At 32.9% G+C, this 21,384-nt stretch overlaps 1 protein-coding gene across 4 annotated transcripts in view; it reads right to left on the reverse strand.

The window, feature by feature from the left end:
• PIEZO2 (piezo type mechanosensitive ion channel component 2) overlaps positions 1–21,384 on the reverse strand; it is a 532,098-nt gene that overhangs the window by 151,569 nt on the left and 359,145 nt on the right. For all 4 annotated transcript variants that reach the window (XM_074205559.1, XM_074205560.1, XM_074205561.1 and 1 more), the window contains exons 8-10: positions 4,892–5,054; positions 2,037–2,156; positions 307–345 (exon numbers count right to left, since the gene is read on the reverse strand). In XM_074205559.1, the coding sequence (XP_074061660.1) occupies positions 307–345; positions 2,037–2,156; positions 4,892–5,054 (322 nt within the window). The remainder of the gene's footprint in view (positions 1–306; positions 346–2,036; positions 2,157–4,891; positions 5,055–21,384) is intronic.

The raw sequence follows: 21,384 nt of genomic DNA on the forward strand, positions 1-21,384 counted from the left end.
AGTATTTTGCAAGGCAAATGGGGTTAAAGTGGCTTGCCCAAGGCCACACAGCTAGGTAATTATTAAGTGTCTGAGACCGGATTTGAACTCAGGTACTCCTGACTCCAGGGCCGGTACTCTATCCACTGCGCCACCTAGCCGCCCAGATTCCATATTGAATATGTTTTAATAAGAATCAATCAGAATTGTCTTCTGCTGGATTCTTAGATATTTTAAAATACAATATAATGTTAACATAAAAATTAGATAAATTCAAACAAATTCCCCTATTTACACATATACAAATGACATTTCTAACATACTAACATCAGATGGTTTGTAGTCATCTTGGGTCATGGACAATAGCTGAAAAAAGCAATGTAGGAAAGCATGTTAATAAAGCAGACTAAATAAATTAATATTTATGTTGCTATTAATTTATTGTATGCATGCATGATTTTCTCAATCATTACTGTATATTGTCTTATTAAGAACTATCATGCAGATTATTAGGGAGAAAAAAGATTTGTACATTAGATGACATATAACAACTATCAGCTCCAAATGTTAGCACTAAATCTTAAGTTCAATTTAGCAATTGTTTGTCAGTTATATGAATTTAACAGTGGTTACACAGATTATAGGGCTTTGTTTCAAAGAACATAAATATAAAATAGAATATGTGAGAGATTTGTAAATTCTTGTCAGATTGGGAGAAAGGGGATAGTGTTAGTATGTTCTCTGGGAGGAAGAGAAAAATAGGAAAGAGTCATGGTATCTTAATTTTTTCAGAAAAATTTTTGTTAATATATATCCTTAAATCTCAGGATAAAGAAAATCACCTAATAAGGCTTCAATGTATTAATATGCATCATTGTCCTTTAGTTGGCTCCTGTGAATATGTATACACCTATTCAGCTAGTTATACTTCTACATAATTTTCTAAATGAAGTTTCCTGATTTCTAAATTCAGCTTTATTTAGATAAGTTTTTTGATAGTTCATTTAATTTATGGGATCAAATGAGTTAGACCTGAAAAAAAGTCTTTGAGTTCATGTAGTCTAAAACTTTTATTTAAAAGATAAATTAAGACTCAGAGAATTTAAGTAAGTGACTTGCTCATGCTCATAAAGCTAAACAGCAAAGACAAAATTTGAATCCAGTCGTCTTACTCCAACTTGCCAATTGTTCTATAGTTATTTAAATGGTCAAAAGCAACTGAATCTTTCATGCTGAAGCATATTTTTATTTACCGAGACATGATTTGCCTTTTTCTCCAAGGAACAAATTTTTACTACTCCTCAAAGACAGATATGTATAAATAATTAAAAGTTTTTCATATATGCTTTTATTACTTATTTTGTAATTTTCACCTATAAATGTATTCCTAACTTATTCAAAAAGTCAAACTATTTCCTAAATCTTCATTCAACTAGTCAAGATTCAATTATTTCTTTACATTTTCTATTTAAAGTGATAATGTACCAGTATCTTAAACCATACTTGTTGTCTTGGGTCCAATAAATTAATGAAATACAAAGTGGCATTTGGGAATGAATAATGGGTTTAGGGTCATAGAACCAAATTTCAAATTCTTTCTTTGGTCTTTAATTTGTATGTATGTGGAACTGGGAAAGTCAATAACTTCTCTGGGCTTCATTTTAATTAGTTGTAAGAAAATAAAAAAAGACTCAGAAAATGTCCCTAAGGTCCCTTCCATTTCTCAGTCTGATATCTTATATCTTGACATAAATTGGCATTGTTAGTAAATGGTGGTGGAGAGTCACTAATGTTTTTATTGGTTCTTTGGTTCTAGAGTTAGAAACCTAAGTCTTTCTCTTCTGGGAAATTTTGGAAGATTATGACCATTCATTTTGATAACTATAAAGAAGATAATAATTATATCAGTTTCTATATCAAAGCGTTTGTGGGTGAGCTGCTTAGGCTCCTGTGTCATTATACCTGTGTTAGAACCAGTACTCAGATTCAACAAGAAAATACCTGCAAAAGAGGTAAAATAAAGATGTGAAATGGCAGTTTCTTTCTCCAAGTCTTACTTTTCTTTCATCAGTTGGGTAGTGGGTTGCATACCACAGACTTCGTCTTCTTTCTGCAGTGATTTGCATGGGACTGCAAGGCATATCTTTATTTTCATCATTGGTTTCATCATCCTGAACCTGAAATTTAGAGAAATTTATAAGAGTAGTATATGTTTCCTAATACATTTCCCTAAGTGGTCTCTCTGAGAACCTCTACTGCTTCTCTACCATTGTTTCATCTTCTGTGCTTATTGTAAGAAATAAAATTTTATCATTATTGAAAATAATGACAGTTTTCCATTTCTAAGTACATAAACATTGAAATTTTTTGTGAGTGCTACTGGATTCCATACTTTACTATTAGTATAGTTTAAGTAAGATAACTGTTATATCTCAAGGTATACTAAAGTCTATAGAGAAAAGTAAATATTTAGGTATTATTAGGATAAGAAGTTTTTAAAAGTCCATTAACTTTAATTTGTCTTCTTGATATTGTAAATATAGGAATCAAAAGTTGCAATCACATAGACCTCATTTAGCATCAAATGGGCATTTTGAAACCATTGGAAAAAAATATTGATCCTCATTTGACTTGATTTGACTATTGGATTCAAACTTTGTTCTACCTAGTGAAATGATCTCTTAGTTCTTTTGTTGCTTATCCATCTAGAATAGTTTCTACTATGTCTCAAGAATGGTATTTCTCCATGCCCCAAAAAGAAGCTTTTAATAACCATTATGAACTATGTAACATTATATGTTTTGTAGTTAATATTCATTAGTGATATACTGTAAATTTCTCCTCATCCTCTCATTTTCTTTTATGTGCAAGGGAAGACATAAGAATCCTACCCCTCAGGAGGACTGGGATCATAGGAATATATAAAAATAGCATAGAGTACTTAACTTTATTGTACCAATTACTGTTGACATCAGTTAAAAAAGTGGGTGCAAAATGAATGTTAAGAAAGCACTGGTGACTGATATGTCTGCTCTTTGATCACCTTTGTGACAAATGAGAAGTCTATGTTTAGGCAAAAGAGAGATGGTACTCCTCAAAATGCTAATGACAGAAAGGATTATATGATGGATAGTATAGGAGTGAAGAAGAAGAAGAACTCAGCATACTACTGCTTATAGATATTAAATTTTTAGTGTGTTGTCCTTGGAAACAGGCATTAACCTAGCAATATGGACTTTTAGGGGAGAAATGAACACTGCATATATCTTAGTTACTGAATATTCTTTAGTTCCTGAATGGCTCCATTGCAAATATAAGACAATGTAATCCAGAGAGATGAAGAACTCAGAACCCGAAAGCAAGGAAAATAGTTATAAAGAAGAATCTACCTTTATCCCAATATAGTTCCTGCCCAAAAGCTTGGGTAGGAACAAACACTAATAATATCCTTAGGGATAGAACAGCTAAAAAGGGCAAGGGGGAAAATATAAATTTGGAAAGTACTGGTACAGATAGGGTTCAGTGGAGCTAGAGACACAGATGTCATCTTAAATTGGTAATAATTATACATTTAAGAGGAGCAGATGAGACTTCCATGATTTAATAATAAAATTTATGAGGGGGACAAGCTCTCAGTAGCAGTTTTAACTTTTGGGGGTTTTGCTTTAGCTTTTCCAAAGAACTTCTGTTTTTCTGTTTTTGTTTTGTTTTTAAATTCTGCTTATTAATTAAAAAAATTAGAATAAAGAAAAAATTAGAATTGTATAAGGTAAGCAAGTAATGATTACTACAGTTTTTAGACTTACAGTATTGTTGTATAATTACTTCAGTGATTGGAAACATTCATCTTTTCCCTTCCCTCCATTCAAATAGTTAATCAATAATCAAGTTCTTGCTAAACACCTACTATATATGTAAGACACAATGATTAGGTACTGAGGGTACAACTGCATACAACGATTCACTACCTTGCTAAAAGCCCACTCTATCAACTGGATTATTTCAACAGACTTCCATTCATTTTGTATACTCAAGTTAATATATTTATATATGTACAAGTACTAACTCTCAATACAGACTATCTCCATACCCTTTAAGGACAAGAAAAACTTCATTTGTATCTCTATATTCCCAAGACCTTATTCATTGTCTTAAATATAGTTGGTACTTACTAAATGCTTGTTGATTGGTTCCTAAGTGACTTCTAATTTTGCTCCCTAATTCAATCATTAGTAAAATTTTACACCACAGATTTGACTTTGACACCTCTATTATATTTTATACAATATTATTTTCTTAACTCAGTATTTAAAGACTTCTATAATTAAGCCAATATCTATCCCTCCAGATTTATATCTAATCATTCATCTTTTTGCATTCTACATTCCAATCAAGTAGCCTATTAGCTATTCCCTAAACTTGACATTCCATCTCCCTCTTCTGTTCCTGGAATAACACACCATGTCACCCATTTTGACTTTTCTTAAGTCTTGGACACCATTTCCTATAGCAGATCTTTCCTGATCACTGTGGCCTCCCTGCCTCATTTATTAATTTTCTTGTATTTCTGCAAAGATATATATTTCTAGTTATCAATATATTTAATAGCTCTGATAGAATTTGTGCCCCTTTATGTGATTCCATATCTAAAGTTGTAATATTCAGTAATAAATTAGTCTTTAATAAACTGATTGTACACATACCATCTTCCCATCTAGCGAAGATGGAAGGACGGGGACAGGGATCGTTTTACTTTTGTATTTACATCCCTCAAATCTTGTACACAGTAGAGACACAATAAACATTTGTTGATCTGCATTATTGAGAAACACAGATTCTCTCAGAAAGGTACTGACAGTTTCCTACCAAAGACATTTTTTAGACAAGACATGAAAAATTTTTTTATTCTTACAATGGGTTCTTGTAGCCAGAGTCGAATCAGAGTAGCCAAAGTATAGTAAGTCACCAGCAATAGGATGGGATTGGCATGATGATACCAGGACAACTTTGGGTGTACTATGATCTTCCAAGTGGTTGAACAGTTGGTTTGGATTACTGATGTGATACCAAATAACCTGTTTAAAAGAAATTTTTAAAAATATCTTTAAAAAGTATTTTGCAATATAATAATAGTGTGTTTAGAATGAAGCATATGTATTTTACTAACCTTTCTCCCATATGACATAAGCTACTAAATTATTCCTTAGCTCTTGGCTAGGAGTCTCTAGAGAGCTAAAAAACACAGTTACCATGAAAAGAACAATTGCTCTGTAGTTGAATAAAGCTTTGCAGTTTATTCTACTTATGTGTACCCTGGTATACCATTTAGCTCCTTTGAATAGTAAGTTACTCATTGATTAAAAGGAGGTCAATATTCACTTTTTTCAAAAGGTCATCAAAAAGACAAATGGGAACCCTTCATTTTTGTTATTCAGTCATGTTAATCATTTCCAAATCTTTGTGATCCCATTTGGAGTTTTCTTATCAAAGATAATGGAATAATTTGCCATTTACTTCTTTAGCTCATTTTATAGATGAGGAAACTGAAGCAAAATTTTAAAAAGCTTGCCCAAGGTCACACAAATAGTAAGTGTTTGAGACTAGATATGAACTCATGAAGATGAGTTTTCTTGACTCCAAAATCTTCATTTTATCCACTGTACCACCAAACTGACCCAGTAGACAATTATTGTTAACCCTAAATGGTTATTAATTTTATATGACTAAAATCCAAACCCTGGATAATACTGGCATTAGTCAGATAGTTTTCAAGTCAGCCAAAAGTGTCATGAGTATAAAATATTAGAAAACTAATCAGAAACAATAACACTTATGCTCAGAAGGGACCTCAAATTTGTTAAGAGAATCAGTTGAAAGATCTAAAGATTTTAAGTCTGGAGAGGCAAAGATTGGGGAGGAAGGGATGATAACTGTCTTCCGATATTATCTTATAAAAGAAACATTAGACTCCTGTTTGGCCCCCAGAAGGCCTAATTGGAGCAATGAAGAAAAAGGAAATATAAGGCTTATAAACAAGAAAAAAAACCCCCCAAAGTATTTAGTGTTGTCTAAAAGCATCTTTGTTTTTGTTTTGTCTGAGATTATGATTGTTACCTTCAACCTCCTTTTTTCCTTCAGCCAAAGCATATTAAATTCTTTTCCAGCCTCTTATGTTAAGCCTATATGTAATTTTTTTCTGCTTCAAGTATGTTTCTTGTAAACAACATATTTCTAATCCAATTTGCTCTCCTATTTTATCAGTTAGTTCACACCATTTACATTCATAATTGTGATTGCTAATTCTAACGGCCTTCATTCTCTTATCTTAGCCTTTTCCTTGTCTTTTTTCCTCTGTCCCCTCTATAAGAGTCTTTTGCTTCTGACTACTGTCTCCCTTAGTCCAGTTCTCTTTTTACTCCCTTTTCTGTCACTTATCCCTTTCCCTCAAATTCTCTTTTGGATAAGGGAGATTTAAATATCTAAATGGATGTGTATGGTGAATTCATAATCATTCAAGAAATAAAAAAAAAACCTAGGCACTACTTTATCCTATTATATGTCAACAAAATTGATAATCTACATGGAAAAGGCAAGCATTTTGAAAAGTATAAATTGATCGGATTAACAAAAAAGAAATGAGTATGTAAATAACTATGCTAGAAAAACAAGTTGAACAAGCCATAAATCAGTTTCTAATGAAAAGAAAAGAGGACTAGCTGGACTTACAAATGAAATCTATCAAACATTTATGAAACAATTCACACCAAATAGGAGAAAAAAGAAATCCTATGGAATTCCTTCTATGATTTTAAAAATGGTATTGCTAACTAAACCCAGAAGAAGCAAAACAGATAAAGGAAAGTATTGACCATTATTGCTAATGAATATTAATGGGAAAATTCTAAATAAAGCATGACAAAGAAGACTAGAGTAACAAAGCACAATGATGATACATATGATTAGTCTAGATTGATACCAGAAATGCAGAACAAATTCAATATTAGGAAAACTATTAATATTATTGACACTATTAAAACAGTAAATTCTATGATTATAATATCATGCAGAAAAACCTTTTGAAAACAGCATACCTTCATATTGATATCACTAGAAAGCAAAAGAATAAACAAAGTTTAACATAAGTAGTATCTAAAAACTAGAGCCATTGTTATCTAAAATGGGAATAAACACAGGTCTTTCTAATAAGATTAAGACTAAAACAAGACTGTGTGCTGCTATTGCTATTCTATAAAACACTAGAAATGCTAGTTATAGAAGTAAGACGGGGAAAAAAAGAAAGAAATAATAAGATAAAAAGGAAGTAAAATGATTACTTTTGGCAGATCATATATTTCCCTAGAGAATCCTAAAGAATCAATTATAAATAATTGAGGTCAAAAGCTATAAAATAAGCCCATATAAATTATCAGTATTTCTGTGTATTACTAGTAAAGTACAGCAGGAGGAGATAAAAACAGAAATTTCATTTAAAATAACTACAAGTAGTATAAAATACTTGGGATACTACCTGAAAAGACTATAGCACTCTATGAACACAAGACAAAGATATTTTCACAAATAAAGGCAATTTAAATAATTCAGGAAATATTGCTTGCTTATGGACAACCTGAGACAATATAATTAAAATGACAAAAATATCTAAATAAATTTGCATATTCAGTACCTTGCTTATTAAATTACCAAAAAAAAATTTTATGGACCTAATAAAACTAATAACAAAATTCAACTGGGAAGAATAGAGGTCAATATTATCAAAAGAAAGCCACCTCATTCTTCTGTGACAATGACCCAGTCAACACTACTCAGCTATTCTTTTATCTCTCTCTCTCTCTCTCTCATCTCTCTCTCCCTAGCCCTTCCTATGTCTTGTAACCTTTTAAATAAATTTTTGTTTTATTTCCACCCTTGCTTTCCTGAGTCTGAATAATGATTTCTCATAGACAGAAGCAAACCTGAGTAGCCATCAGCTACATATTTTGGTGAGCCAGCTAGGAGACTCTGTCCAGACTGGGAAATTGGATTGAGCCCCAGAGGTGAGAAGCACCCCCCTTTTTTTTAGGTCCTAAATTTTTTGAAAAGTAGGAAAACTATTGGACCTCTAGTCCTCCTTCTGTGTTTACCTTTTTTTTTTTTGGAAAATGGAAAAAGGTTGAGTTTGTGGGTTGTCAGCAAAGCTGAACCCACATGGAGCTTGGCAGTAGCCTTGGTATGGGCCTGCCCTGTTCAGATTGATGGGAGAAATGACAGTTCTAAGATATGTTTGGTTTATACCCCCACTGTGAGTGAGGGATGTTAGGGAAGGATGTTCGGCCTATGTCCAATTGACATGTTTGCCTACCTATCAATTGATAGAGAATTAAAATATGAGGGGGGGGATCCTCTCCCAGCTGTGTGCTTGCTTACTCCTTGGAAGGAATTAGATTTGACATAAGCAAAACATCTGAGTTCCTGGAAATTATCTTTGGGTAGTATTCTTTTTCTCTCTTTCTTTCTCTTGGAGATCCTCTGTCTCATTCTCTGCGCCCCCACCCTCTGTAGAGGGAGGGGGGAGGGAGAAGGAAAATCTTCCTTTTTAGAACCTTGAAACTCTAATCTATGTCTCAGATGGAATGCATGCTTCACTGCAGGCAGGGTAAGATCTCCCCAAAACTTGTTTTAGCCCCATTGTTTAAGGGAACCCCTATGCCTTTTTCCTGGTTTGGGGAGGAGGAAGTTGGGTCTGGGACCACATTTTCCTTAGGCTATCAATTCCAAGATTCATTTAGCTGGGCTAAAAAGTTCCACCCTTGGGAGGGGGAAGGGAAATGGAAAAAGGGAACATGTCCTCATGTCCCTCTCTGCTCTGTAACAGCAAATTGCCATGATTATTCCAGGTGCCGGTAACAGATCTCAGAATATACAAACATTTTCCCACCCCTCTAGACCAGTAGAGAGATGTGAAAAGGTCCCATTGATATTTAAATACACATGTACACGCATATATTTATATTATATCTTTCGAATGTACCAATTAAGACCAGTCAAAAAAATAACTTTTAGAATCAGTCAGAATTATATTAAGATTTTGAAATAGACAACCAATAGTTAAAATTGAATGCATTCTTAAGTAACTTTATAAGGTTCAAATCCGATTACTCTATTACAGAAATATTATTTATTAGCACAAACTTAATTTAAAGATGAAATCTGAATTTCCTAGTCCCAGAAAAAGAGGGTTTATTCCCCTCTTTTTCTTAACTAATTGATCACGAAGCTTCCCAATCAATCTGCCCATTTAAGTTTGTAAATAAAAATTCAAAAATAGCATTAACAATTGTACTGAAAAAAGCATTTTAAAACTGCATGTGTCCAAAAAGTAATTTGCAATAAAATTTTCCATTTTGCTTTGACCATGTTTAAAATGAACAAAAGTTTCACTTGAAGAATGGATCTTTCCTTTAAAGCGGTTAAATACGCCAATGGGCATTATCCTGATCCACTGGCTCACTCTCATACTTACTTAAGATGCACCTGGAATAAGTGGAATTCATCAACGAATCTGTGTTGTATTGGAACCCATGTTTTTATAAAAAAATTTTTGATATTGGCTTAGGAGTATAAAGTATAATTCTTGCCCCTTATAGACCTTCCAGTTTTTCCCTAATTATTAGACGTCTGTTAAATAGCCTTTTCTGTTATAATATCTCTGGTTTTTGCTTGCTCAAACTTTTCCCCTTGAGTTTTGTTTCTCTTAGCTGTATAGCTCCAAGACCAGCCTCTACATGATGCCAACCAGCTGTGCCAGCCAAACATTCCCTGGACACTGCCTCAATGAAGCTCTCTTGGTAATGCATTCATATCCAAATGGACTCTGAAGGACCCAAAAGAATCTGGTCCTGAATAAATTTTGAAGGGGGGGGGGGTGATGCAGGGGAAAGATTAAGAGAATTGTGTGTGTAGAACTTGGGTGGAGATGTTTTTGACTACTACCTATTCTTGATATGTAAATTGACTAGAAGTAGAGAATTATAATTGTAACAGAAACAATTGTAATCTTAAAAGTTGCTAGGGGTGGAGACTCTTCCCTCCATTCTTAAAGTACCATTGATTCATTGTTTAATGTAAAATTTGTATCCTGATCTCCTTGGGCTTTACCTTCTACCTAATTCTGGGTCCAGTATAGGGGAAGGGAGTTCACCTTTTGTTCTCTGGATGAGAGGCAAGACATCAAAACCTGAGTTGTACCGTGGTTCAGGGCCACCTCAGTCTCCTCTGACAATGGCCCTGCCAAGGCTGCTCTCTCTCTCTCTCTCTCTCTCTCTCTCTCTCTCTCTCTCTCTCTCTCTCTCTCTCTCTCACCCCCTAGCCCTTCCTATGTCTTGAATTTTTGTTTTATTTCCAAAAAAAAATTATCAAAAGAATAAAAGGGAAAAAAAAGTAGAAAAGAAGAGAGCCAAGCAATGTCAGATCTGAAATTATACTACAAAGCCATAATCAGCAAATCAATTTCATACTGGATAAGAAATAGAGAGGCTGATTGTGGAACAAGATTGGGTGTACAATTAAAAAAAGACCAAATGAGCACAATAGTCTAGTGCTTGATTAAAAACAATTAGGGCAAGAATTCATTATTCAATAAAGAATGTTGGGGAAACTTGAACATTGTTTGCAAAAACTAAGTATAAACCAACATCTTAAAACTGAATACCAATATAAGCTCCATATATGCACATGATTTAGACATGAAAGGTCATATAATAATCAAAAATGAAGAGCAGGGGAAAAAATTGCCTCTCAAATATATGGAGAAGGGAGAGTTCACAATCAATCAGAAATAAAGAGGTTCATGGGAAGTAAAGTAGATAATTTGGATTACATAAAATTTTACAAATTTACAAAATGAAAGTGTTTAAATTAGAAGAGAAGCAAGAAATTAGGAAATTTTTTTTCAATAAGTTTCCTTTGAAAAAGGTCTGATTAACCTCATATGTCTGAATGAATGTCTCATTTCTAAGATATCCATGGAACAGATTTAAATTTATAAGATTAAGAGCCATCACTCAGAGGTTAGAAGATATAAATAGGATAAAAGGAAAAGAACCAAGGTATCAATAACATATAAAAATTGCTCTAAAGCATTAATAGAAAACCTCACACCTATCAGATTACAAATTTGATAGAAAAGAAGACAAATACTTTAGGGGCTGTGGAAAAACAGGTACATTCATACACTATTGCTGCAGCTGTGAACTCATTCCAAAATTCTAGAAAGCAATTTGGAACTCTTCTCCAAAAGCAAATAAATTGTACTTATGAATTAAACACTCTGACTTGTGATACTTTTTGCAGTTCTATGCTTCCAAAGCATTTAAAGAAGGAAGAAAAGGGCCTATGTGTACAAAAATATTTAAAATAGCTCTTTTTTGAGGTGGTATAGTACTAGAAACCAAGAGAATATATAGCCATTATTTGAGGAACTACTAGTGAAGCTATATTATATAAATATGATGGAATATTTTTATGCTATAAGAAATAATGAAGGGTATGGTTTCAGAAATACCTAGGATGACCTGCATGAACTGATATGAAGTGAGGTAGAAAGACACAAGAATTAATATATTCAATACTAGCATATTTATAAAGGCAAGAAACTTTGATCAGACTTAAGAAATTTAATTAATCTAATAACCAGGCACAATTCCAGAGGACATGTGATGAAACATGTTGCCCATCTCCAGCTATAGAGAGATGATGAATTCAGTGAAGACGATGAAGAACATATAAACACAGACAGGGTTAATGTGGGAATTTGTTTTGCTTAACTATAAATATTGTAACAAATTTTGTTTTTAATACTTTCTAAATGAGGGGGAAAGAGAGATAAGGAGAGGATTTATAGCTGAAAATTAAATAAAATTGAATTGGAATAATTTTAAAAAAGATTCCACAATATAACTTTAGGAGAACAGAATTTCAAGATATGGGAAGATACAGAACCATCTCAAAATTATATATAACAATTTTTAGTAATGTGTAAACTGCACTCCATCCAGGTAATTATATATAAAGAATTTATTCAATTTATTTTGATCAAAGAGATCAACAAGTGATTCATACTAGCAGGGAAATGTCTCTCACCAGCTTATATTAGTTATTTTTCCTTTGAAGGACTAGAATAGCAGTTGATTTTTATAATGAGCTGTAGCCCAGCTGGACCTCAATGAGCTAATTAAAAAGATACTTCATCTCTACTGTGACTCTTGACTTGATCAATGTGTTTTCCTTCTTTATGTTTTATGAAGCACTCATTATATCTGACAACATATAGAGATTTAAAATTGGCAGAGTTTTGTTTCTTCTTGTACATGTCAACAGATCTATCAAATCTCCACCTGCTTCCCCAGGACTGCCTGAATTCTCTCCAGACAACATCTGCTCTATATCTGGGAAATTTCATGGTCATTAGGAAGCAATACATAATTCCAGTAAATGACACTATGACTTTATTTAGTCTTTTCTTCTCCTTAGCTCAATGTCCTTCATTGTACATCCTGTGTGAAAAAGGAAGGAACATACTTATTCCCATTAACTAAAAAAAATACTTAAAATGGAATATTACCCAATCAAATGGATAAAGTTCCGCAGGCAAGTTTTGAAATACAGGCTGTTTCTTGGTGATGAATTCTAGCTCATCATTGTTAGATTTTTATGAGACTGAAAAACAGATTCTGTCCAAGTTGGAGTACAAGAGTCTTTTTAAGTTCAGTCTCAGAACATTCAGCAAAATGGTTAGTCTTAAGAGATGGAGAGAAAGAAGAAAAGATATTTCTTAGTTTAGTAATAGAATTTAATTTAGTAATAGAATTTAATATTATGAACTAAATCCTGACTAGAACTATTATCAATGAAACCAGGGCACCTTCATAAGGAAGAATAGGCAAATTCTCATGATACTAGGTCACTAAGGATACATTGACTATTCCATAGACATATAGTCATTGTAAGCAGATCATTATCTTCTCTTCCCATCACTGAAAAAGGATTTGGTCACAGACCTCAAAAGGTATTCAATACTGATTTTCCTTGTGTGAGTATTTTACATTTTGAACTCAAATATCAGACTTTAGAGTTAATTGTTATAATTGTTAGCTATCACTCCCGGATTTGTATGATCTGCAAATCTAATAAGCAACAATACCTTGTTCAAGTTATTATTTAAAATATAAGAAGCATAGGGTCACATATAGAACTTCATTAGGTGCTCCTGACAAAATGTCAATGACCCATTAATGACTTGAGCTAATCATCCAGTTCTGTACATCTAACTTGTACTCTTATCTATTACTTCATTTTCCCCCCACAAAGGAGGATAATGATGCCAGTGTATATCATCCCAAAATATCTACATCCTATGTAATAATGGCCCTTCCTCTAAATCTCTTGACGTTGTTAGACTAGCAGTAGAACTTATCACCTCTTCACCTGCATAAACAATCTGTTCAACAAATAGTTAGGATGAAATCTTTTCATTATATACGTGTTTCATATAGTCGATACTTTAATGTAAATTGATTCAATCATCAGAATGCTATCTGAAAAGAGGGATATCTGGAGGATTCCAAGGAATTTCTATGATTGGATTTTACATTGAATTTTCTGTATGACAGTGGCAAAACCTTTTGGAAAGCAAATATCTTCCTTGATTTTAAAAATCAGATGGCTAATGAAAAAGACTGTACAGCATTATCCTTCAGAGAATTTTTTATGATTTTTAACATTGATACTTTATTTTGGAAGAGAGCATTTAACATGGCCCTCTCCTGCAACAAGTATCTTTTTGAAAAGTTCATAATGTTAAGTGCAGAGGAATTTTATTTTCTCTATCCTTCTCAATTGTGTAATTATAAAGATGCATTTTGCTGGATTATTAATTGTGAAATCCTGATGATTCTAACTAATGCTTTTACTGTTAATGTCTTCACTATATATGTAAATTCATCTCAAATATTTGTTAAAAACAAGAAAGAAGTATATAGGTGATTATTGTTATTTTTTCTATAAATGTTAATTCTTCAAGTTTACAAAGAAAAATCAGTGCCCCAAGAAAAAAATATAAGATACCTCTATTCCCCTTCTTTGTAGAAGTCCATATGTAATGAAGCATCACACATATTTAAAATATTTTCAATGTACTGATCAGTACTGTTCATTTTTCTTAGTCTTTCTCTTTTTGTTTTTTTCCCGAAAATATTATTTGTTCTGTTTGGTAGTCTCTCTAAAAAGGATAAATTGGGGATGCTAGGAAATATGATGATAATAAAAAATTTGATGTCAATAAAATTTATATTAAAATAATAATTTATAAAAGATTCTTCCTTTATACTTCTGAAAGACTACCTCCAGGATTTCTTCCACATATATTTAGGTTGAGTATCTTTAGAACTTATTGTAAGGTCTGGGTATAAGAACATAAATAATAGTACTTTTTTTGCTATTTAATAGATTGAGATAAAGCAAATAATCTGTGCAAACAACAGAATGGTCAATAAAAGTTAGGTGAAGGCCTATTAAGTATGGAAGATAATGAAAATGAATTAATAAAAAATATTAAGCACCACTTTGTTCAAAGTAGTAAACTGATAGTACATTGGTTAATAATGAGCACTGTTGTTGGAATACTATCATATTAGTTCTAGAATGCAAGAGTCAAAATAATTCTATAAATTTACAGAATACCTTTATTATATGTTTAAAAAGTATAGTAAATTATACATAATAGATTTGCAGTTTCAAGTGCAACCATTTAAAATAATATAATGCTTTTAAAATGCTTATTTTATTCCATAAATTAATAATTTTATGGCTGAAACCCTTTATATAGTATTCTCTACATTTCAAGGCCATAAAATTAGAGGGATGGGTGAAGACTATAAAAAAGTTTCAGAGATGAGTTTTTTCTGTCTAGAAGTTCATGCTCTAAAATGGAAAACCATACATATGTAAGGTTTCAAGCTTTAAGTCAGATGGAAAGGTTGCCTCAACTTTGATGTCATTTCCACGAATAAAATAAAATCATTTTTGAATGTTGAACAATGTGCCATTGCCAAAGACTTTGGTGGGAAGTTTTCTTTTCTGGTGTAAGTAGCTGCGGTAAACAACACCTAGAGAAGTAATTGCCAGATTATATTTCCACAAGGATTATTTTTCCAGAAGGATAGTTGAGGCCACTAGACTGCAAATATGACCATTCTCAAGGCTTTGGTTCTGGGCCCTAGGATATCTCCATCAGGATATGAAGGGAGATAGTGGTAGTGGTAAAGGTTTACTTTACTTGACACATGCTGCCTTCTCTTTTTCCCTTCAGTTGCTCTGTTGCCTATCTTACCTGACCTATGTGTGTGATGGTTGGAATTGCTGACTCCTTCACAGAGTTGCTTCACTGGGATGATGAATATGAGGGATAGGTTGGAAATAGGATAATTTGCCATGCCAAAGTGTCTCTACTTACCTGCCTGTTGCTGGCTAGTGATCAATAGTTAATGTTGGTGGTGTTGAGGAAGGTGGATTCAGTCTCTATAATTATTTCTCCCTTTAGTGATGGCTGCAGGGGCTGAGCTAGTAGCAAGCATGGTGGTTGGAGAGGGGGTTACTGTTATTCCCAAATACTTGGGTTCAGGATTTGGGTTATCTTTATCACGGTATGATGGGAGATGGTAGTCAAGATATTGGTGGTGTGATTTGACTTCATAGGCATATTTCTTCCTGACTCTCCCTAAATGTTTGCAGCTTCTCCAGAGATATAAGAAATGACATAAAGATTATGAAGATTTATATTATTTGTAATGAAAAACTTTTTTCAGATGGTTGTTTCTGAACATTAGAATATTTGCTGTCTTGCACAGAGGAACCATTTAATAAATGTTGAATGAATGAATAAAATGGATTCTTACCTTCCTGGAGTAGCTTAAGTGAGAAGCTCCCTAAAGGCAGGGGGATGCATTAAATGACCATCTGAAATCCCTTCCAAATCTAAGCTGTCTAAATACATCAAAACATATTAGATGTTTCCAAATATTTAACATTGCCTGGCTGGATGCAGTCTAAATTTTCTATAATAGTTTACTTTCTGGCTGAGAAAAGGCACGTGTCAGTCCAAGTGAACAGCAGATTTTTATGTTTTCATTAAGGTAGCTAAATCAAAAGTTTTGCAATTTAAAGAAATTGCCAATCCTGGTATTTCTCCTGTAACATAATCATTGCAGAATATAGGTTTCAGAAGAAAAGTCACATTTTTCTCTCTTTCATGATATTTCTATTACATTTCAATTTCCACAGTTGGATCAAATGCTGTTGCAGTACATAGGCAACCCTATTCTAACACATCTTTCATCATATTTTCTGCCAATGTTTCAATTTTCAAAGGAAAATTAATTCTCAATACAAATCTGCTGAAGGAAGAAAATTAAACATTTGTACTTCAAGTGCAAATGTCAATTGCATGATTATATGTAGGTAAGGCTATTACAAGGAAACAACCAAAGATCAAATGTAAAGAAAGCAAGTCAGTGTCCAGGTGGGAGGAATAAGTCATAAACAAAAATATAAAATAATAGAAGCCTAGCTTTTAATTAAAGCAAAACCATTTCCTTTAAAGTCATTTCATTAAGGCTTCATTGACTGAGACAGGATATTGAAGTACTATTTGAAATACAATCTTTAATCTATTTTTTTCTTAAAAACACTAATAATATAATTTGTTCTGGGGCTACATAACTCGGAATTATAGTTTGGCCAACTTTGAGCAAATGTGATTCATACAATTATATACATCTAAAACAAAATATGAAATAGAGCAGCTATTTTTTAGGAATTCACATCTGAGTTTAAGGATGATTGATATGTTACTTTATCAGATGATTAAATTGGAGAGCTATTTTCTTTGAACTCAGGATTAATATTTTCCATAAGGTTACTGTGATCAGAAGAGGAAGGATACAAGGATAGAGAGGGAAAATCTCTGGACTAATCCCAGAAGTTTAGTTTAAGGGAAATTTGCCAAGTAACTATTTCAAGTAAATAAGAACAATAAATCCCTTTTATTTTGAAAGCACAAGAAGCTTGCTGATATTACCATTTGGATCATCCTGGTTTCATTCTGAATCTTACATTTTAATGATCATCATTTTCTGGAAGGCAATTATTGATAAAAAATGTCACAGATAAAGGGTGGGTACTCCTCTCTATGGCTTATTCAGTTTCCTAATAAGGAAAATAAGGAGGTTGACCTATATGACATCTGAGGCTCCTGGCAAAGTCTATGATCATATGCTCTCAATGTACCTTTCCAATTCTGACATTCTGTGAAATCTTTTACATTCATCTGGGTCTGCTTCAAGTACCATGTCTTCCATAAAGTTTCTCTGACTATTGTAGTCCACATTGACTTCCTCCTCTGAATTTTCTGGCATTAATTTTTTTTGCACACTCCATTTTGGCACCATCAGGACCCCCATGCCAAGACTTCTCTTTTTCTCCTATTAGGAGATACCTTGTTTTCCAGAGCTAAGATCTAGCAAGTAAGCTGAACCCTGAGCTTGGCATAAAAACAATCTTTTGCACTCACCCTTTTGGATGAACTCTGCTGTAGTTATATCACAGAATTGTCTCAAACCAGTCCCAGGTGCTCCCTGAGCTTGGACAAACACTTGCAGGATTCACATTTTGGTCATAGAGCCCTGCTAAGAATAGACTTTTTTGACATTAGACAAACTTGTCTTGTTGCTATTATACCATACTTCTTGGTTCTTTGCCTAGCTACAACTATATGTAGCAAGGTTAAACCTTATTGCCTTGGCTCTTGCAGGTCTTAGAGAGATCTTGGAACCTGTCTAGATTCCTTTCTCTAGCAAAATAAGGAAGGCCTTTTACCTATAACCTCTGTGAGCTTTTTGGTCTTATTTTATTTTGTTTTCAGAGTTAATAGTGTCTAACCTCTATGACTTTTTGTAATTTATTTTTATTTTATTATTTATTTTATTTATTATTATTTTATTTTATTATTATTTATTATTATTATTATTTTTTATTTATTATTATTTTTGTAATTTATTTTACTTTTCAGAGTTAACAGGTGGTGCATAATAATCAATAATAATCAATAGTTAAGATCCACATAATCAACAGTCAATAAACATGAATTAAATGCCTACCATGTGCCAGGCAGTGTGCTAAGATCTGGGGGGGGGTACAAATAAGAAAATGAAAGACAATTTCTGCCCTTTAGAAACCTATAATCTAATGGAATATATTAAATACAATATACTAAAGAAAACTGAAGGGGGAGGGGATTACTAACAGAGGTTAGTGCTGGAGTAGGATGTTTGTAGAGTCAAAACCAAGCAAAGCCATTGATGGGATATGAAGAGACAGATGAACAGAAAATTTTGAGCCTATTATAAAAGGTTGGGATAGGGGTGCAGAAAGAGACTTTAGGAGATTATTATTATTATTTTTATTATTTTGTACAACTCTCCAATTAGGGGTGAGAAGTAACTGAAGGTGCTGAGAAGGTGCTAAGGATTAAAGCTCAAGGCATCTCCATAGATTAAAGCTCAAGGCATCTCCATAATGATAAGATTTCTGGTAATGAGCTTATCCTGTGGGAAGCATGTTGTTCCCAGAGTCTAAATCATGTGGAGAAGCTACTAAGAAATGAACACAAAATTTTACTTTATAAAAAATTTTTCTTACAGCAATTTTATATGGCAGGTAGGGTCAAATATATGCTCTTTTTCATTTTTATCTTTTTTGATTATTTTTTCCAATTACATGCAAAGATAGTTTTTCTCCCCAGAATGACATATTTTAATATTTAAGTGTATATGTTTTAAATGTTTTTTTATACTAACAATGAAAGAAAATTTTATAAAGAAACTTGGATACAGCAAGTGATGAAATTAATTTCAAGAGGGCTAGAGTGCTAATACCTGAATAGATGAGGAAAAAGTTGACATTTCATGGAATATTTGAAACATACTTTGGACTAGGTGATACTTTTCATAGTTGTTAGTCACATTTACAACATATCACACCCAAATTACATGGAAATATCATATTAGTTGTGATAGTTCCACTTTCTTCCAAGTATCACTCACTATAATGCAAATTTAGAATCTCAAGATATCCAAGAAGCACTTGGGAAAATCCTGAAGAAGTAGTCTCTATGACCAAAATTTAGCTAAAGATATTTTTCGACATTCATTCTTTTGCAAGCATTTGAATTCCATATTTTTCTACCACCCTCCCTCCTCTTCCCCCTCCTCACATTAACAAACTATCTGATAAAGGTTGTCCATGGTCAAGCATATTTAATATATTTTCAAATTAGTCATGTTGTGAAAGAAGAATATAACTAATGGGAAAAAAGCCACAAGAAAGAAAAAACATAAAAAATTTAAAAAAAGTAAACCTAATATGTTTTGTTCTGCATTCAGAATCTATAGTTTGTTTTTTTCTCTGGAAGATGTAAACTGTTTCATATGTTTTTCACATCCTAATGAAGGCAGAAGCATAACATTCAGGACCTGGTCTTTGAATCAATCAAAGCAATACAGGAACATTTGATATTTGAATATTTCTATAATCTGGAATTTCAGTGGTGTGGGTACTTTCTCTGCTGACAGAGATAGCAAGTACTCACTGGAGTCTTTTAGAATTGCTGCATCTGAAGAGTTTAGCATGCCCAGCTTCTGGTGAGAGCCTCTAATTATAGCCAGGCTAGTCCTTCATAGTAAGGACCATGACTTTCTAGCATAGTAGGACTAGCCAGGGACTGTTCCACTGGGGTCACTTTAATAATCAGATGAAGAATTACAGATGAAGAAACTGAGATATAAGATGTTAAGTCATTTGTGGTATATTTATGACAGTATTAGTAGGTTTGTGGCAGACCATTTCAGTATCTTTGTCAAGAAAACTCCAAATGATGTCATGAAGAATCAGACATAACTGAAAGAACTCAACAATTGAGAGCTTAAGACGCTTTCACAGGATTGCAAAAAGCAGGAACTTGAACCCCAGTGTTCCAAACTGTGAGTTAATTTCAATCCCATGCAACAATACTGCCTCTCATATTTTATTTATACAACCAGAAAACATTTTATAAGTTTCACACCAGAGGCTATTTAATAACTGAACCACAATGGAATGGGGAAAGAATCTTTAGTTATTGATTGAGAAATGAATTAGAGATTGGACACAAAGGATAGGAATAAATAAGCTCATCCCTGAATAAAGAAGTATCAACAGTGAAGTTCTTCAGGGAACACTGACTCAGCTAATCTTGAAGATATTTTACTATGGAAGAAGAAATTCCCCTGAAATCTCCAAGTTTTCAGACAATAGCAAAGCTATAGCAAAGTCTTATAAGGATGTTGGTAAAAAAATAGCAAATATAAAGACTCCTGGAACTGACTCACCAGATTAGATTGTACAAATTTCACTATATTTACACATAGGATATTGGAAAACATTACAATGAGGACATGATTTATTATTTTGCTGGTTTTTTATTGTTAGTTTTATTTTAACTCCATATCAAATTAACCATGGAAATGGAGTGATCAAGGGAACTCCAGTTATTATAATAGAAAGAATTCCACAATAAATACAATTGGGAAAAAATTATCAATCTAAATCATATTTATAAAATTTTTACAGACCTGTTATATCTGTTATAATTTTTACAGACCCATCTGTTATAACCTCAGAAAGGGATAATCAACTGTCTGCAAATATGGGCTCAATGTAATGATCCTGTCAAAAAGGATGCCAGGAATATTCATAAAGGCTTTTGGAAACAGAGCAGAAAAAAAACAAGAAAATAAGGACCAGGATGGTCATGGGCAAAGAGATGCTTCCATAAGACAATATATTAAAATACAGTATGAAATGAGGAAAAATAAGTTGGATAAGAGATATTTATGACCAAAATCTACTAAACCAAGTTTATAGTAAGGAGTGTGGACTGATTCATTAAATTCAAAAATAATTTGAGAAAAGTAGTTTTAGGTAAAGAAAATAAAGTACACTATTCATAGGGTCATAGACTCAGAGTTAAAAAGCTTCCTCCAGGTGGTCAAGTCTAACCTCCTAGTTCTGAAGAAGAAAGAACGGAGGCAGACAGGTTAGGTGACCTGCAGATTTCAAAACTCATTCAGTGTATCCTACTGTGTCAATTTTACATAGTGAGGAGAATACGTAAGTAGTTAGATTACAAAATATACGGTTTTGAGAAGATTTTAGAAAAATTCATAGAGTAGTGGTTCATAATAAATTATAATAGAAGCCAGGAAAGTTTTAGGGTTATTACTAAATCCCATGTGACTGATGTGAAAGAAGACAACC

The sequence above is a fragment of the Macrotis lagotis genome, chromosome X, assembly GCF_037893015.1.
Source record: "Macrotis lagotis isolate mMagLag1 chromosome X, bilby.v1.9.chrom.fasta, whole genome shotgun sequence".
Lineage (NCBI taxonomy): Eukaryota > Metazoa > Chordata > Mammalia > Peramelemorphia > Peramelidae > Macrotis > Macrotis lagotis.